Genomic DNA, 15843 nt, shown 5'->3' with positions numbered 1-15843 from the left:
CGCGGGCCCACACCAGGCTGGGCTGCGCGTCTGGATCCCAACTCGGGAGAAGGTTCTGGGAACGGGGAACCCGGGCTGCGGAGCCGCCCGCTGCGAGGAGGAGCGGGGCTGGGGCTCCGCCCTGGAAAAAAGGCGTAACCCGAGGCCCCGGAGAACTGGAGATGCAGGCGCCGAGACAAGGCGAGGATTGTCCGGGGCGCGGGGCGAGTGGGGCGCGGGGCGAGCGCAGGGGGCGGCCGGCCGCGGGGCGGGGAGGGGGCGAGGCTGCGGCCCGAGCCTGCCGCGCCCTCCGCCCGCCCGACAGCCGGGGGAGCCGAAACCGCGGAGGGGAAGTGATGCGGCGCGGAGGGTCCGGCGGGACGCGGGCGCGGCCGTCGGGCGGAAGACGGGGGCAGCGAGGCGCAGGGGCGGCAAGGAGGGAGAAGGCCGGGGAGTCCGCGGCGGGACTGTGGCCCTGGGAAGCTGGAGGCTGATTTGGGGTAGACGGTCAGCAAGGACCTCTCAGTCGGCCCACTCAAGCCAGGCCGCTTTCCTCCGCAGTCCAGGCCGCCCCATCTACTGCCCCGGGGAAATACTTCAGGGGATGTCTTTGGGATGGTAGCATCTTCTGAAGGACCCAAGGACAATAAAATTTCTCGAAAGACTCCCATTTCGGGTCTTTCACTAAATTTGCACAAGTACACTGAGACCGGAAGTAAGTTTGGCCCTACAAAACATGGCGGAAAGCTTTCTTGTCTCCAAGGGAACACCACGTAATGACTACAAGCGGTGGGGGCTGGTTCTGCGCACGCGCACAAACGCACGCTGCCGGAAATGGTAGGATTTTCTGTTTTAAACCACTGCTGCCTATTTAGTACGCGTGCGCAGTAGGCTCATCCGGCTGCTGTGTTGCGCAAATGGTGGAGAAAAAAACTTCGGGTATGTGAGCCCCCAGCGGTTAGACCCCCAATTCCAAACCCGACCTGGGACTTTCTCAGTTATTTGTCTCAAATCTCTTCACCGACTCTCAGGTCTTTCGGGCAGCCCCCTAAACCGTTCATTCAGTTTTATTGATGGCTGCCCTAACCCTGGCGCTGAGGATGGAGAGGAGAAAGAGCCCTGTTACCCCAGAACTGGCTTTCTGTGAGCGGGACGGACACCCGGACCTGCATTGCCCTTCAGAGTGATAGGTGCCATAGCAGAGCGGCGCACGGCGCCTGGGCACAGGCACCCGCCCCAGCTCCTAAGAAAGGGAGACCTGGAAGGCTTGGACGGAAACAGAAACGCTTGAATTGAGCCTTGAAAGGCGGGTTAAGGTTTCGCACCGCAGAGGTGCGGGGCACTCCGCGAGCAAAGGCAGAGGAGCAAGAAAAAGCAAGTCGCTTAGGAAGCCTGTTTAAAGTTTGGAGCTTACAAGCAAACAGTGGCCAGAGGAATGGGAAAAGGTGAAGTTTTGAAAAGCATTCCATACACCGCCGAGGAAGTTGAACTCTATGGAGAGGCAGTGGAGAGCCATCAAAAGCTTTTAAGGCAGGGGCGTGACCAAGCAGGTTTATCTTTAGAAAGGCAGTTCTGGCTTCAGCGAGGCAGATGGATTGCAATAGTGTCCAGTAGGACTTTATGTGATGATGAGAATGTTCTTAATCTGTGCTGTTGAGTGTGGGGTGTTCCACCAGGCTTGGTGGTGGCCTGCCTGTAAGCCCAGGGACTCAGGAGGCTGAGGCAGGAGAATTGCAAGCTCAAGGGCAGCCTCAGCAATTTAGTAAGGCCCTAAGCAACTTACTGAGACTCTGTCTCAAAATAAAAAGAGCTGGGGATGTAGCTCAGTGGCAAAGTGTCTCTGAAGTTCAATCCACAGTAGGACTTTCACTACATGTGGCTACTGGCCACATGAAATGTGGCTAGTACAACCAAGGAACTGAATTTTAAATTTTTATTTTCTCATAATTAGATTAAATATAAGTAACCACGTGTGATCAGTGGTTACCTTATTGTTGAAAGCAGGTCTAGAGACTGGAAGGTCACTTAAAGAGATGCTGAGGAGTCCGGAGGAAAGGAAGTAACCGTTAACACTGCTAAATTAACTTGCACCTCCCCACTGGCTTTCCATTGTTCTCACCTGTAAAATCCCCAAGTTCAAATTCCTTTAAATATCTAGAGGTAGAACTCTGAGGACCTGGCATGCCTTCATCTCAGCTTCCGCCCCACTTGCTTTACATGCTGGTCTTGCTGAACTTCCCTCGGTTTGTTAAAGGCACCCAGCTTTCTTGGTTCCCCCAAACAGGCTACTGATGACTTGGGCCTCAAGCTAGACTTACCTTCCCTAAAACCCCAGGGCCGCAGTGGGGGCTTCTGTCTTATGCTCCAAAGCCTTTAGTACTTTCCTAGCCAAATGTACTTGTTCTTTAAAATCCTTTGTGCTCCTGCAAGACTGTATGCTCTTGCTGAGGTGCTGCCCGGCACTCGGCACCCGGGAGGGAAGCAGCATCATGCAGTGATCAAGACCATGTGTTTTTGAACTCAGGGGCACTTGACCACTGAGCCACATCCCCAGCCCTGTTTTGTATTTTAGAGACAGAGTCTCACTGAGTTGCTTAGCACCTTGCTTTTGCTGAGGCTGGCTTTGATCTTGTGATCCTCCTGCCTCAGCCTCCCGAGCCACTGGCATTACAGATGTTCATCACCAGGCCCGGCAAGACCATGTGTTTTAAGCCAGGCATGATGACATACACCTGTAATCTCAGCTACTCAGGAGGCTGAAGCAGGAAGATTGCAAATTTCAGGTCAGTCTGGGCAAAAAAATCAAAAGGTGGGGAGGAAGGTGTAGCTCAGTGTGAAGCACCCCTGATACCACCAAATACCACCAAATCCAAAACAAAACAAACCAAAAAAAAAAAAAAAATGTGTGTTTTGATGTTGCTTGGTTCTGGGATTGAATTCTGACCTGGCCATTTACTAGTTGTGCAAACTCTGGAAATATTTATTTATATATATTTTTTTCTAGTTGCGTTATATATATATATATATATATATATATATATATATATATATATATATAGTCTTCTTGTCAATGGTTCTTTATTTTGTTTATTTAAATAATATGCAGTGCTGAGAATCGAACCCAGTGCCTCACACATGCTAGGCAAGTGCTCTACCACTGAGCCACAACCCTAGCCCTGGAAACATTTTTTAACTTCCAAACATCAGTAAGTTGAGATGAACTGATACCTATCTCAAAGGGTTGTTGTGAGGATTAAATTATTCAGTTTATGCTAATTGTTTAGTAAGTCACCCCTCAGAATCTATGGGGGATTGGTTCCAGGACACCCCCTCTGTCTGGATACCAAAATCCATAGATGCTAAAGTCTCACATATAAAATGGTGTAATGGTTTCACATAACCTGTGTGTATCCTCTCCTTCACTTTGAATCATCTCTATCTACTTTAATACCTTATACAATGTAAATGCTACTGAACTAGTTGTTACACAGTGTTGTTTAGGGAATAAGTCTGTACCTGTTGAGTGCAGGTGCATTTTGAATAAATATTGTCAATCTGGGGGTTGGATGAATCCATGGATGTGGGACCTGTGGACAGGGAGGACCAACTGTATGGTGCCTAGCTCAGAGTATGTGTCTGGCAAGTGGTGGCTGCTGGCACTGCTGCTATTGTCATGATGAACACACGCTTGGTACTTGTCTGATAAACAAAGATATTTTGTGTAGAATTATCAGAACCTGGCGAGTAGCTGATGGGGTGATAAAGAGGATGAGCGGACTGCTAGGGCTCTGTGTGGATGTACGCAGTGCGTCCGTTCACTCTGGCCACAGGGAGAGGCAGACTTGGATGGAAGATGTTCCATATTGAGGTGCAATAATCAGAGGGTCAGTGCTGATGTCCTGGAGCCAATTCTGGAGCTCAGGAGAGGATTCTGGGCCAAGACGATCATGTTTGGAGTTATTTGCATGTGGGTTATAGGCAGAGCCCTGTGGAAGAGGGTGTAGACTGAGAGGGAGGAGGGGTGGGCAGAGAAGGCTCAGGGGCAGGGAGGGCAGCCAAGACGGGAGACTGAGAGTCCAGAGAGGGAGAAGGAGGAAAGCTGGAGCCAAGCCAAGGAAATAGGGATTCTTTACCCCGAGGAGGGTGGGCAGCATGGTCACAGGGCAGAGACATGCGAGACGAAGAACTGAGCTAGATATGCACTCTGGAGTGGCCCCAGGCGGTCACCCGTGGCCAGCAGTGAAGTCAGGCAGGAGTCAGGTTGCTAGAGGTTGAGGAGTAGGTGGGAGGTGAAGACATCACTCAGACCCTCTCGAAGGGAAACGATTAGGCCATTGGAGGCGTAGACACGCTGGCAGCAATTTATTCTCCTGAAGGGAAAGTCCAGCTGAGGCCGGTGGAGGGTGCTGAGGTTAGGGATGGACTCAAGCTGGAGGAGAAGGGCTGGGTTCAGTCGCAGGCCCCTGGAGAGTGGAGAGGGTGGGCCCAGCAGGAGTGTTTGTGGGTGGTCTGAAGGGGGAGTGTGTGTTCCTTGCTTCTTTAGGGGTGGGGAGAGATGCTGGTCAAGGGCACGTCCCAGTGGAGCTGGGGAACCCTGGTGCTCTGTGCCTCCACGTGGGCACAGTTGTGTGGCTTCGGCACAGTGAGAGGCTTCACTGGCTGGAGGCAGGAAGTGCTAGGAAAATGTGGGAAGCAGCTTGAGGAACTAAAGGAGTCTTGCTGGCTGGGGAGGAAGCAGGGCCAGAGTTCTGACACAGTGGGAAACAGGGACACGGGCCTGGGATGAGACCAGAGGACCGTGGCTACCACCTGTGTCCATCTTCCACCCACTGCCCATAGTCAAGTCACCCCGCAGTGTCTTGGGGGGATTGGTCATCTTGCCTCCCGTCCATGCTTGCTGCCTCCCTGTGTTCCTCTTCTCTGGCCATAACTCTCCTTGCCCTGCCACATCTAGTTCGCTCCCAGGACCCTGGACAGCGCCGGGTGCTGGACCGGGCTGCCCGGCAGCGCCGCATCAACAGGCAGCTTGAGGCCTTGGAGAATGACAACTTCCAGGACGACCCCCACGCAGGCCTCCCCCAGCTTGGCAAGAGGCTGCCTCAGTTTGACGATGATGCAGACACTGGTAAGGCGGACGAGGAGGAAGGGAGGGACAGGCCCAGGTCAGGACTGTGGAAGGACACTGGGCCGTGAGGTCCCTGGCCCGGGCGTCTGCTGGCCCTCGTGGCTGTGAGCCACCGCGTCTCAGTTTCTCTTGTACACAGAGTAAGGAAAGAGTGGATGAGCTGACGTGGGCCTCAGAGTTGGGGTACCTAGAGATGGTGGGGCCTGACTGGGGGAGTGGGGTAAAGGGCAAAGGCTGGTAGGACGGGACAGACAGACTGCACCCCTGTGGCAAGCCAGAGAGAGCTGCTCCTTCTCTGCAATTGTCAAGTGACTCATCTCTCTGGACTCCTAGGAAAGAAAAAAAAGAAAACTCGAGGTGATCATTTTAAACTTCGTTTCCGAAAAAACTTCCAGGCCTTGCTGGAGGAGCAGGTGAGAAGGGCACGCCAGCGGACCGTGGGGAGGGGGAGCCCCTGGAGATCCTGCCTGGCAGGTGTTGGCTGCGTGAGGCTCACAGAGCCCGCCCGCCTTGTCTCTGCAGAACCTGAGCGTGGCGGAGGGCCCCAACTACCTGACGGCCTGCGCAGGGCCCCCGTCCCGGCCCCAGCGCCCCTTCTGTGCTGTGTGCGGCTTCCCTTCCCCCTACACCTGTGTCAGCTGCGGAGCGCGGTACTGCACAGTGCGCTGTCTGGGCACCCACCAGGAGACCAGGTGAGCTGTGGCCTCCCTGTCCACACTCACTGCCCCTCTGTGGCTCCCTAGACCTCTTCCTGGCCTTCCTGTTTGCCTGCAGGTGTCTGAAGTGGACTGTCTGAGCCTGGGGTCTCCAGAGAGGAAGGACCTCCATGTACCACCAAGGAAGCGCCCTGAACAGGGAGGAGCCACGCGCTCCCCTAGCACAGCTCTGTTGTCCCTGCAGGGACAGCCAGTCTTGTCTCCGGGGTCGTCCAGCAGGGTGGGCCCAGCCTGCAGAGTGCTGTGGTAATAAAAGGCCTGGTGCCCAGAGCCTCCCTGCTTGGTCATGGGGTGTTTGGGGGTGAGGGTCATGGGCCACCTGTCGTTCCTACTTACTGCTCTCTTCCTCTGACCTGCCACTTGCCGCTGCCCCCCTTCTGTGTCTGACCATGGGGAATTTTGTCCCATTCTCTGGCCACTCCGTCATCTTGCCTCAGCCTTTCTTAACTGATCCATGTGTCTTCACAGTCCATAAGAAATCCAGCTACCTTGAAGCAGAAGCCACCATTCTGTGAGAAAGCCCAGGTGACACCAAGGCTGTGGGCAGGTGTCCTCACTTGCAGACCCAGGGGGGCCAGGCCTTCTTTCTTCAGCATTGATTTAGTTTGGTTTTGCTTTTGATTTCTCTGGTTCCTGTTAGTATTTTTGAAGTACATGTAGGTTCCAGTGCTGGGTAACAGAAACTGGGCGAGGGCCAGAGCCGGGGTATAGGATGCTACTGTGAAGGTGCCAGTCCTGACTGTATCTGGAGCTTAGCCAAGTGGGAGTGGCCAGTGAGCCTTTGTCCCTGCTGCCCCTGTCTGAGAAAGCAGTTGTGACAACAATTGTGTCAAATTATTGGCATCCCTGACTCCAGAAGTTCCTGGAAGACGTGGGGATTGCAGCATAGAGCTTCCTGGCCTGGTGGCACTGCATGCTGGGGTGCCAGGCCTTCTCTGTGCCTCATCATGAGGATTGCAAACCCTAATCCCATAAGCTCCTTGGAGTCGCATTGTTAAGCCACAGCAAGGCAGGGGCTTTGGGAGTATTTGTTGAGCAAATGACCTTAATAATATGTTAATAAGATGGCAACCAGGACAATGCCAGGCACTGCCTCAGGCTCTTCACTGCTCTTTGGGACAGTGTTTTCTGGGGACCTGCTTTCCCTTTCTCTGAAAACTTGTTGCAGGCCAGATGGTATTAATGACAGCTTCACAGGAGTTGGTAGCGACCACAGGGTTTGGAGAGAATTCAGGTGTGGTGATCGTAGAAATGAGGTGAGGTTGTTTTTCCTTGAATCAAGAGGTGGGGTGTTCCCCTAGAATCTAGGCCAGCTAATGACTCCCCCAATGTGATACCCACAGTCCTGCCCTGTGGCTAGGACACTTTCTTTTGGGTCCCCAAGACAGTCCATAGGAAACCCAGCTACCCTGAAGAAGAAGCCACCATTCTGTGAGGAAGCCCAGGTAACACCAAGGCTGTGTGTGGGCAGGTGCCCTCACTTGCAGACCCAGGAGGGCCAGGCCTTCAAATCCTGCCAGCCCAGCCTCAGTCACAGGTGATTGTGCCCCTGGCATCAGTTCACCTTCAGCTTTCCGTCTCACATCCAGAGAGAGAGAAGCCACCTCGCTGTGCTGTGCCTGTTCAGATTCCTGAGCTACAGAATCTGTGTGCAGAATAAAATAGTGGAATTATGCTGCTGAGTCTTGAGATGGTTTGTTAGTAGTAGTAACAAGGACACCAGGAGTCTCAGTTTGCTGGCAACAACTCCTGTCTGGGCCTCTTGTCTCTCCCAGGAAATGAAACTCTGGGGTCCAGAACCTTTCATTCATCTTTCCTCTTCACCAAGAAGTACACAGGCCAGAAAAGGAAAGTAGAAAAGCCCTTTGTGTGTGTGTGTGTGTGTGTGTGTGGTGCTGGGGATTGAACCTAGGGCCTTGTTCATGCAAGGCAAGTTCTCTACCACCTGAGCTATGTCCTGAGCCTAGAAAAGCCCTTCTTGGTGGAGAAACACTGCGTCAGACTCAGTGTGTCAACGCAGCCTGCTCTTTGGTTCATTCCTACCCTCAAGGGCCTTGCTTCATGTTTTGTTATTATAAATGGAGTCATGTAGGTTCTGCTTGGTGTAAGATCTCTCCTCCCAGCACCTTCCCAAGTGACCTTGTGAGGATGGTTCCTAACCCCAGTGGCGTCTTGGTGCTCTGATGCCGATTGGCTCCCCTGGTCATCCAAGAACATTCTCTAAGAAGCGTGGATCCCTATTTTAAACCAGAACTCCTCAAGGAAAGGCCTGAACAAGATTTGCTAGCTTTTTTTTTTTTTTAAACGGGAAACTTGTTTGTTGACTTGGGAGACCCCTGGTCTTTGGGAAATCTACACTATTCCAACAGTTTCTAGAAGTTAAACCTAGTGTCATGATGGAGTAGCACCACCCTTCCTGGGAACACAGGAAGAAGAAGTTGGTGCCACCTTCTGGAAGGCTGGAGACTGGGGACTTATTCCTAAAGAGCTCAGTGAGCACTGCTGCTGGTTGCGTTAGGATAGCTGAGGATTCTGGGAGGCATCATCAGCTATCCTCAGTCTTAGAGAAATCCCGGCCCCACTGCTTCCTACTTGTGCAGCTGGGCAGGTAGGTGCCTTTGCCTCTGCTTTTGGTGCAGCCACCTCCCAGGTATTGCAAGGACTGGGAGAACTCTCACCCAGTGCCCGCAGCTTGTGAACACCCAGGATTGACAGCTATTGCTGCACTGCCCAAGAGCCAGAGTGGTTTGTCGTTAGACATCAGATGGCAGCTTCTGGTTGACATTCCTCTTTGCTCCAAGTTTGAGTTCTTTGAGGGCAAAGTCCATGTTTTGGTGCCCACCCCAGCTTCTAGTGAGAAGAAACTCAGCAAAGGGGAAAATGTCCCTAACTCCTTTAATCATGTGACCATGTGATGGCCAGAGGAATGGAAACTTAGCCTAGCACCTCATTAAGGCACATGGTACTTAGTGCTCAGTTGTGGAACTTGGTTTGGGAGCATCTCCCTGAAAGGAAGGGGTGCGAAGAGGCCTGCAGGAAAGAGCCGGTGCAGGTGAGTGGATAAGGTTGAAGAGAAACGGAGGGGACTCTGAGGGGACCCAGGCATCACCAGGTCCTGTGGCAGGGGATACATGTTGGGCTGGGCCCCTATTCTCTGCTGTCACTGGATGCCAGGCTTCTGTCCTGTGGCCTCATTTTCCTGTCTTGAATGGGTACCAAGTAGAGCTGGGCCTGTGCCACGCCTGCCCCCAACCTATGCTGAGGGGGACACCGTCTAGCCTTGCACATACTTGCAGAAACTTTTGGAACCTCCCCCCAGAGAAATGTACAGGCACCACACCCAGCTAACTTGATCCAGAGCTCCAAAGGGGCTGCCCATTCCTGATGTCCCTGCTCAGGCCCAGGCAAGAAACTGCTCCAAACCAACTGTCCCCTTAAGGAGCTCTGAGAAATCATCAGGAGTGGCTTGTTATCACTGCCAGCTGATCCTGGGAATCTCTGATATTTCCAAGAACCTGGGGGTGGGGCTTCCCATATCTGGTCCAAGATGACTCTTGGTAGTAATTATGTACCACCCTCTGGAAATCGCTAGCAACGCCTCTGTTTTGCTGGACAAGACAGCCCAGAAGTGGTAGACAGAACGACAGGGGTCCAAGAACTGACTCACTCCCTGGCCCCACCTCTCCCCCTTGCTTAGCCCCCACTTCTCCCCCTTGCTTAGCCCCCACTTCCTGACACCTTCAACCCTGAACAGTCACAAAACACATTTATTTATGCATGTATTTATATAGAACGCACAAACCGGGTAGGGGGGGCACCTCCGTCCCCTCATGCCCAGCCTCACGCCCAGCCTCGGCCTCGGAAGAAGACAGGGCCAGGCCAGGCCCAGGCCGTAGAAGAGTCCAGGATGGGGCGTGGCCTGCTGCAGGTTTTTAAAGGGAAGATGGACCCCAGGGTCCTAAAGACCCCTCTCCACTGGGCAGTGGGAAAGGAGATGGGTTCCGCTGGCCCAAACTCCTACACATAAGCATTTTTGCCGTATTTGCCAAAGCTGCTGTCACCTTCATCTGAGGTGGCGGTGGGCATCACGACTGTGGAAGTCTTATAGGTAAGCTGGGCCCTGTGGGGAGAAGGGGGCCGTCACAGGGAGGTGCGACGCTTGCTCCCTGCCCTCCACCCTGTCCTTCCCCTCTCACCTTGCGGTGGGGTCCTCCTGGGAGGCACAGCAGCAGCTGGAACAGAGGCAGATGCCACCGAGGATGCAGAGCAGGGAGGCGCTCCAGCCCAGGTAGAGGGCGGGGCCCAGCTCATACCTGGACGCAAGGGCGACACGGGGGTGGGGGCCAGGAGGTGAGCGCGGGCCAGAGGGACAGGGCCCAGTTCCACCTGAGCTGTCCCAGAGGGCGGAGCTCCTCACTCACTTGGTTCCAACGTAGAGGGGGTTGAAGAAGTCCTGGGTGATGTTGATGGCGTACCAGGAGATGGCCACCATCCCGCAGGCCCCTGGGGAGGCGGGAGAACCGCACTAGTGCCCTGGGTCAGCATGGCCCAGGCAGGAGGTTGGTGTGGGGGCTTAAGAAGGGTCAGGCAGGGGTCTTCCTGAGTAGGTTGGAGGGCATCAAGTCCAAAGGTAACCATTTCACTTCAATGCCTTTCTCCCGCCCCAGCCTATAAACTTTCCCATCCTGGCAGTCAACTGTAAAGGTCTCAATCCAGCACTTCTGACCTCCCTTCCTGGCACTCTCCATCCAATCCCGGCCCCCCTTGGCCTCAGAGCTGCCTTGTTCATCCCAACCTGAGGGCCCCGGCACTCCTGGCCTCACCTGGAATCTGTCCTACCCAGCCTGAAAAGCCCAGTTGTCCAAGTCTCCCCACCCACTGCCCTGATGGCCCTTTCCTTTGGAATCCCAAATCCCACCAAGCCCTGGGCTGTCACCACTCTCCTTGCTGGGGGCCTGTCTTCCAGGAAACCACCTGACCTTTCAGAGCTTTTCAAATCTGGAACAGCACAATGCCCACCCTACCTTGCAGACTTATGAGAGGTGTGAACAAATGGAACACTAGTGGCGAGTCTCGGCATTGTTACTCTACACTGTACGGGTGTGTGTGTGTTGGTGGAGGACTGAACTGTAGATGGGATTGGAGGTTCAGATGAGGGTGGGATGGCAGGGAGCCAGGGAAGAGCCCAGCAGGTGTCAAGGCAAAGGGGAAGGAGCTGCGTGTGCCAGGAGTGGGGAGCTGGATGTGGGGCAGGAAGCCTGTAGTCTGTGGCCAAGGGCTACCCCAAGCTCACCCAACACCTTCCCCCAATTACCAGCCAGCATGTCAAGGGCTCCCGCGATAGCCGCCACCTTGGCTTTCCTGGAGAGCTCCATGCTCCCGATTTTGGTGCAGCGCAGCCCCAGGACGCCTAGAAAGAGGCCAAGGGAGCCCAGGAGGATGGCAGTGATCATGAGCGCACGGCAGCCCTGGACGTACCCTGGGGAGGGACACAGGCATCAGTCTTTCCCCCATCTCTCCCACCTCCATGGCCCACAGCAGCCCCTGTGGCCCTTGCTCAGACACAAGCCTTGCTGTCCCTCGAAGTCCTCCAGCCTCCTTCCCTGTGCATCCATGCCCTTCCCACCCATGCCCTCCTCCTCCCAGCCAGGTGCACTTTGTTGGTACCTTTTCCATGGGTTTCACTACTGACTCTGGGCTGGGGACCTAGTTCCCAGGGAATGTCCTATGCATCATGGAGCATTTTGCAGCACGCTGGACATCTGCCTACAGGATGCTGTAGCAACCCCTTCTCCTCCCAAGCTGAGGCAAAGTGCAGAGCCAGGCTGGCTGAGAATTGCCACTCCATCAGATCAGGCCCATGTTCTACTGTACATTATAGAAACTTCACCTTCCCCATCCCCACCCCGCATCCAAGGGCTCTCCAAATCCCACCCAGAGCTCAAGCACAATGCCTGACACTTCCAACAGAGTTTCTTCCCAGAGTAACCTGAAGGGGGCAGCAGTGGCCTATGGCAGAGGGTCAAGGGCAGTTTCTGACCTGGAAGGTGGGACACCTGGGCCCAGGATCATCCGAGTTTGTCTAGCTCATATTCTTTGATGCCTCAGTTTCCCCTTTTGCAAAACTGAGGGAAGCTGCCAGCCCCTCCTCCCCTCTCTGTCTTCCATGATTGCTAAGTGCTCCTGAGGACCTTGCTCCCCTTTCCTGGGTGGGGCAGCAGCATGGGTGCTGAAGGAGAAAGGCTGGGTCCCTGCCAGGAAGAGGTAAGTGGCCTGAAGTTGGGGAGCAGGGAGGAGGGACAAAGTTCTCTGAGAGGACATTCTGATTCCCAGCCACTCCCTCCCCACCCCAACTCTCAATCCTCAGGGAGCTCTGGTGGCCAAGTGGAAGTTGGGGTGCACAGCTGGCGGGTGGCTGAATGAGGGCCAGGATCCCTCTCTGGACCACAATGGGCTATGGAGGAATCAACTGGGCCCTGGGCTCGGGCACCATAAGTTGGAGTCTCAGCTGCCCTCACCTCCTGTGGCTCTAGGCTGTTACACCCTACAGAATTTCTTCAGCTTTGTGAAATGAGGTCAATGCCCCACCCAGCAGCAGGTGACTACAGACCACTGCAACAGCACAGCTGGACGGGGAAGCAAAGGCCGGAGCTCCGCGGCCCTCTGCTCTCCCCTCCAGACGCTCCTGCACATTGTTGCACTGGGACCTCTTACAGGCCAAGAGCAGCAGTGCCCCATGGGCCCCTCTCGGGGCTCAGTGTGCCAGGCATGGATGCACTGGGTTGGCTGGGTTGCCGGGCCAGTTACCCCCACTGTCTCTTCTGGCCACTCAGCACCCTGGGCTTTTGGTCCAGAGTGTACTCAGCTTTCAGGAATCTTTGGGGGACACCTGTCCTGCACACAGGTCCTGGGGAGATGGCTGAAAAGCATGAAGCCCCTACAGCTGCCTCAAGAGTCTGGGAAGAGCGGGGCACAAGAGACCCAGCCAGGCTCTCCAGCACTCCTGGGGCAGTCTCACCACCTGTTTCCTGCCCAATGCTGGCCTCAGTTCCTCTCTGCCCACCCATCACCTGCCATGCAGAGCCAGGAAGGTCAAGAAGACTCCCAAGGACCCAGTGTGTGGGGGGGTGCCCACAGAGGGTTCATTCTTGGTCTCTGGCACGGGGGCAGACTGAGAGGAGGCTCTGTGGGAAGATGGCCAGTCAAGGGTGAGCAGGCAGCAGGAGGAGCTGTGGTCATCAGAAAGAACTGGTTGGGCCTACCTTGGAGCTGTAGGCTTAGCCTTCTAAGAACCTCAGAACACATGGCGTGGAGAACCCCAGACACGTGCCCGGGCGTGCCCACCACCTCCATTCAGACTGCCTGGCCACTCGTCCACTGCAACCTGGCCTTGCTGGGGGCTCTGTACAGCTCAGCACAGCAGGGAGACCAGCGGCCCAGCGTGGATGCTTGGTTGGTCACTGAGACCTGCTGCCTATCAACTGCTCAGAGGCCAAGATGGGGCCTCCTCACCCTGCCAACCCAGCGATCCCACCCAGAATAAAATGTGCATATGTGACAACAGGGAGCCAGGGTCTGCAGGTTTTGCTGCATGTGATCCTCACCAGCACCTGAGGGCTGGTGCTGTTATGGTCCCAGCCTGCAGGTGGCCGATACCAAGCCCATTGTCTCCTCACCCGAGGCACAGAGCTAGCCAGGGCAGGAGTTGCACATGGCAGCTTGATGACTCTGCTGCCTGCTCTTACAACCACTGGTGGAGGATTCTACTAGACCAGGGGCCAAATATAACAAGGTCTCACTCCAGAGCCAGGCTGGAGTGCCCAATGCTCTTGGCTACAGCAGCCCAGGACCCAGAGCTTGACCCGTCTTCCTGCATCTTTATGGCACCGAAGATCAGACCAAAGACAGCCACCCCTTCCATTGGGGTCTCTCCAAGCCTGTCCCCCCTCCCTCGGCTCCCTGAAGCTCTCCTCACCCCGTACCAGAGAGGGCCAGCATGGACGGGAACTCCCAGCAGTTGGAGACTCCCAGGGAATCGGTGGCACAGCTGTACCAGAGGTTCTCGAAGATGGTGTTGGTGGTGATAACGTTCCCGTGCACGGTAGACACTCGCCAGTAGCTGTTTGGCAGGGTCACCCCCAGCATCAGCAGCCCCAGGGCTGCCATGAAGAAGCCAAGGCTCTCCACAGCTATGGACATCCTGGGACAGCAGGCCCCTGAGGGGCTTGGGCCCCAGAGAGGGGCAGGGGTGGAGCCCCCGGGGAAGTGGAAGGGGCTTGGCTAAGGAGGAGCGTTGAGGCAGGCGGAGTGGAAGGAAGGGAATCCAGCCGTGGCTTCTGCCCGTTTCTCCTCGGGCTCAGGTCCTTCCGTCTCCAGGTTTCTGACTCCCTCCTTTCTGGGTCTCTCTGCTTCCTGACAGGTCAGAGGAATGAGCCAAGCCTGTGTGGCAGCAGCTGTTGACGATGGAGGGAATAAACAGGCCAAAAGTCCACCCCCTCCCCCAGCCTCTAGGCTGGCCTGGACTCCCCGCCCCTCGAGGGTGGGGGGAGAGGACTTAGAAGACTAACGGATCCGGCCAAGGAGGGGCCTGGGAGGACTCAGGAGCCAAGGGGGAAGCGGCTGTCTCTGACTCAGCTTTCATTTGGGGCCAGAGAATGGAATAGAGGGGCAAGGAGAGAAAAGGGGACTGAGAGCAGGAGCATGACAAGAGGTGGAGTGAACCCTGACAGACATGCCTTCCATGGAGGACCGGGGGCAGGGCCACTCCCTCTGCATGGGAAGAACCACACCTCTAGGACCCCTGGGTCTCCAAAGACGACGGGAAGGCAGTGGGAGAGACCAGCGCTCTGGGGTCCGGCAACCTGGATTCAAATTAGACTCCATCGGTTACCAAAGTGGCCAGGCTCGTTTATTCAGCTCCACTTTTTTTCTGCTAGTCATCTGGAGCCCCGGTACTGGCTTTACAGGTCATAATAAGAACGGGGACCAGAGATCACAGCTCCCCACACACTCCAACTGCTCCATGCTTGGGGACCATCTCAGATCTGAGGGCGGCAGGACTGAGGTGAGGCCAGCAGTAACTTTCCTCCAAACTTCCTGAACTTGAATTTCCCCCTTTGAGCTGACCTTTGACTCTCGGCATCAAGTTTGATCCTGCTGCCAAGGGGCCCCAGGAGCAGATCACAGGTCTGGGACATGAGCCTGTGGCTAATCTCTCCTAGCACTTCAGAGTTACCAGAAGCTGTTACCAACTCAATTAATCATGATGGATCAAAACCCCAGAGTCCCCCCCAACCTAGGATAAGCACCTGCTCCAAGGCCAAGGTTGGGACAGCTCTAGTTCACTCCTGGGGGTGTCCGCCCTGTTCCCCACCACTGCGCCAGGTCCTCATGTCTCCCTCAGGTGCCTCCTCCCACCCTGCTGGCCTGGCGGGGGCTGAGGAACGAGAGGTATGCGGCAAGCAGCGCAGGCCCACGCAGAGCCTGGCACGAGGGGGCGTGGGGCAGACCCGGTGGGGCGGAGCCTGTCTCCCCTTCCATAAGCTGGAACCCAGACACTCTGTGCCCCTAGCCTCCCCCCAAACCCCTGCCTCCCCCATGCTAAAATAACTTCTTTCTCCACTGGGGCCCCCCTTTCCCTAAGGAGAAGGATGGGGCAGGAGGAAGGGGAGGCGCAGGAAGACAAAGGGAGGGAAGGGCGGAGGTTGTGGAGGAAGCCCAAGGGCCGCAGTGGAAAAGTCCACGTGCTGCGAGGCAGCTGAGTGGGTCAGAGGAGACGGAGCCGTAAATCCCAGCCTCGCCTTGGATGCCCTTCCCGCTGGTGGCTGCTTTCTCCCAGGATTCTGGGCCATAGAAAGGCCATGTCCTGTGCTGTCTGCTGCTGCTCAAGGACACGGCTTTGGGGAAGGGGAGGAAGGAAGGGTGTGGACTGGGCTGCTCCGTGGACAAAGGAGACCCCCACATTGGCCTGGAGGGCAGGAACAAGAGGGCACAGGGCAGGAAAGGGCCAGGGGTGAGCCCACC

The 15843-nt window shown here is 55.6% G+C and overlaps 2 protein-coding genes across 4 annotated transcripts; one reads left to right on the top strand and one right to left on the bottom strand.

Moving 5' to 3' along the window:
* The first annotated feature begins 48 nt into the window (after positions 1–48).
* Positions 49–6095, top strand: ZNHIT1 (zinc finger HIT-type containing 1). Of its 2 annotated transcripts, none has more exons than XM_081299466.1 (5): positions 49–180; positions 4934–5104; positions 5438–5517; positions 5627–5796; positions 5879–6095. In XM_081299466.1, exons 1-5 carry the CDS (start codon positions 162–164, stop codon positions 5898–5900), a joined length of 462 nt encoding a protein of 153 aa, XP_081155592.1. In that variant the 5' UTR covers positions 49–161; the 3' UTR covers positions 5901–6095. The 2 variants fall into 2 exon arrangements, with proteins under 2 accessions (XP_081155592.1, XP_081155591.1); XM_081299465.1 differs by lacking the exon at positions 49–180 and adding an exon at positions 833–918.
* Positions 5115–15732, bottom strand: CLDN15 (claudin 15). Of its 2 annotated transcripts, XM_081299458.1 has the most exons (6): positions 15129–15732; positions 13803–14273; positions 11135–11299; positions 10242–10323; positions 10017–10133; positions 9614–9940 (listed from the first exon to the last, which is right to left on the bottom strand). In XM_081299458.1, the coding sequence occupies exons 2-6, from the start codon at positions 14017–14019 to the stop codon at positions 9838–9840; spliced, it is 684 nt and encodes a 227-aa protein (XP_081155584.1). In that variant the 5' UTR covers positions 14020–14273; positions 15129–15732; the 3' UTR covers positions 9614–9837. The 2 variants fall into 2 exon arrangements, with proteins under 2 accessions (XP_081155585.1, XP_081155584.1); XM_081299459.1 differs by lacking the exon at positions 9614–9940 and adding an exon at positions 5115–5433 and having other exon boundaries at positions 13803–15732.
* Between the last annotated feature and the right edge of the window lie 111 nt (positions 15733–15843).

This window comes from Spermophilus citellus (assembly GCF_964194105.1).
Source record: "Spermophilus citellus genome assembly, chromosome: 6".
Lineage (NCBI taxonomy): Eukaryota > Metazoa > Chordata > Mammalia > Rodentia > Sciuridae > Spermophilus > Spermophilus citellus.
The sequence above is the reverse complement of the archived record's forward strand: the minus strand, read 5'-3'. Positions and strand labels throughout refer to the sequence as shown.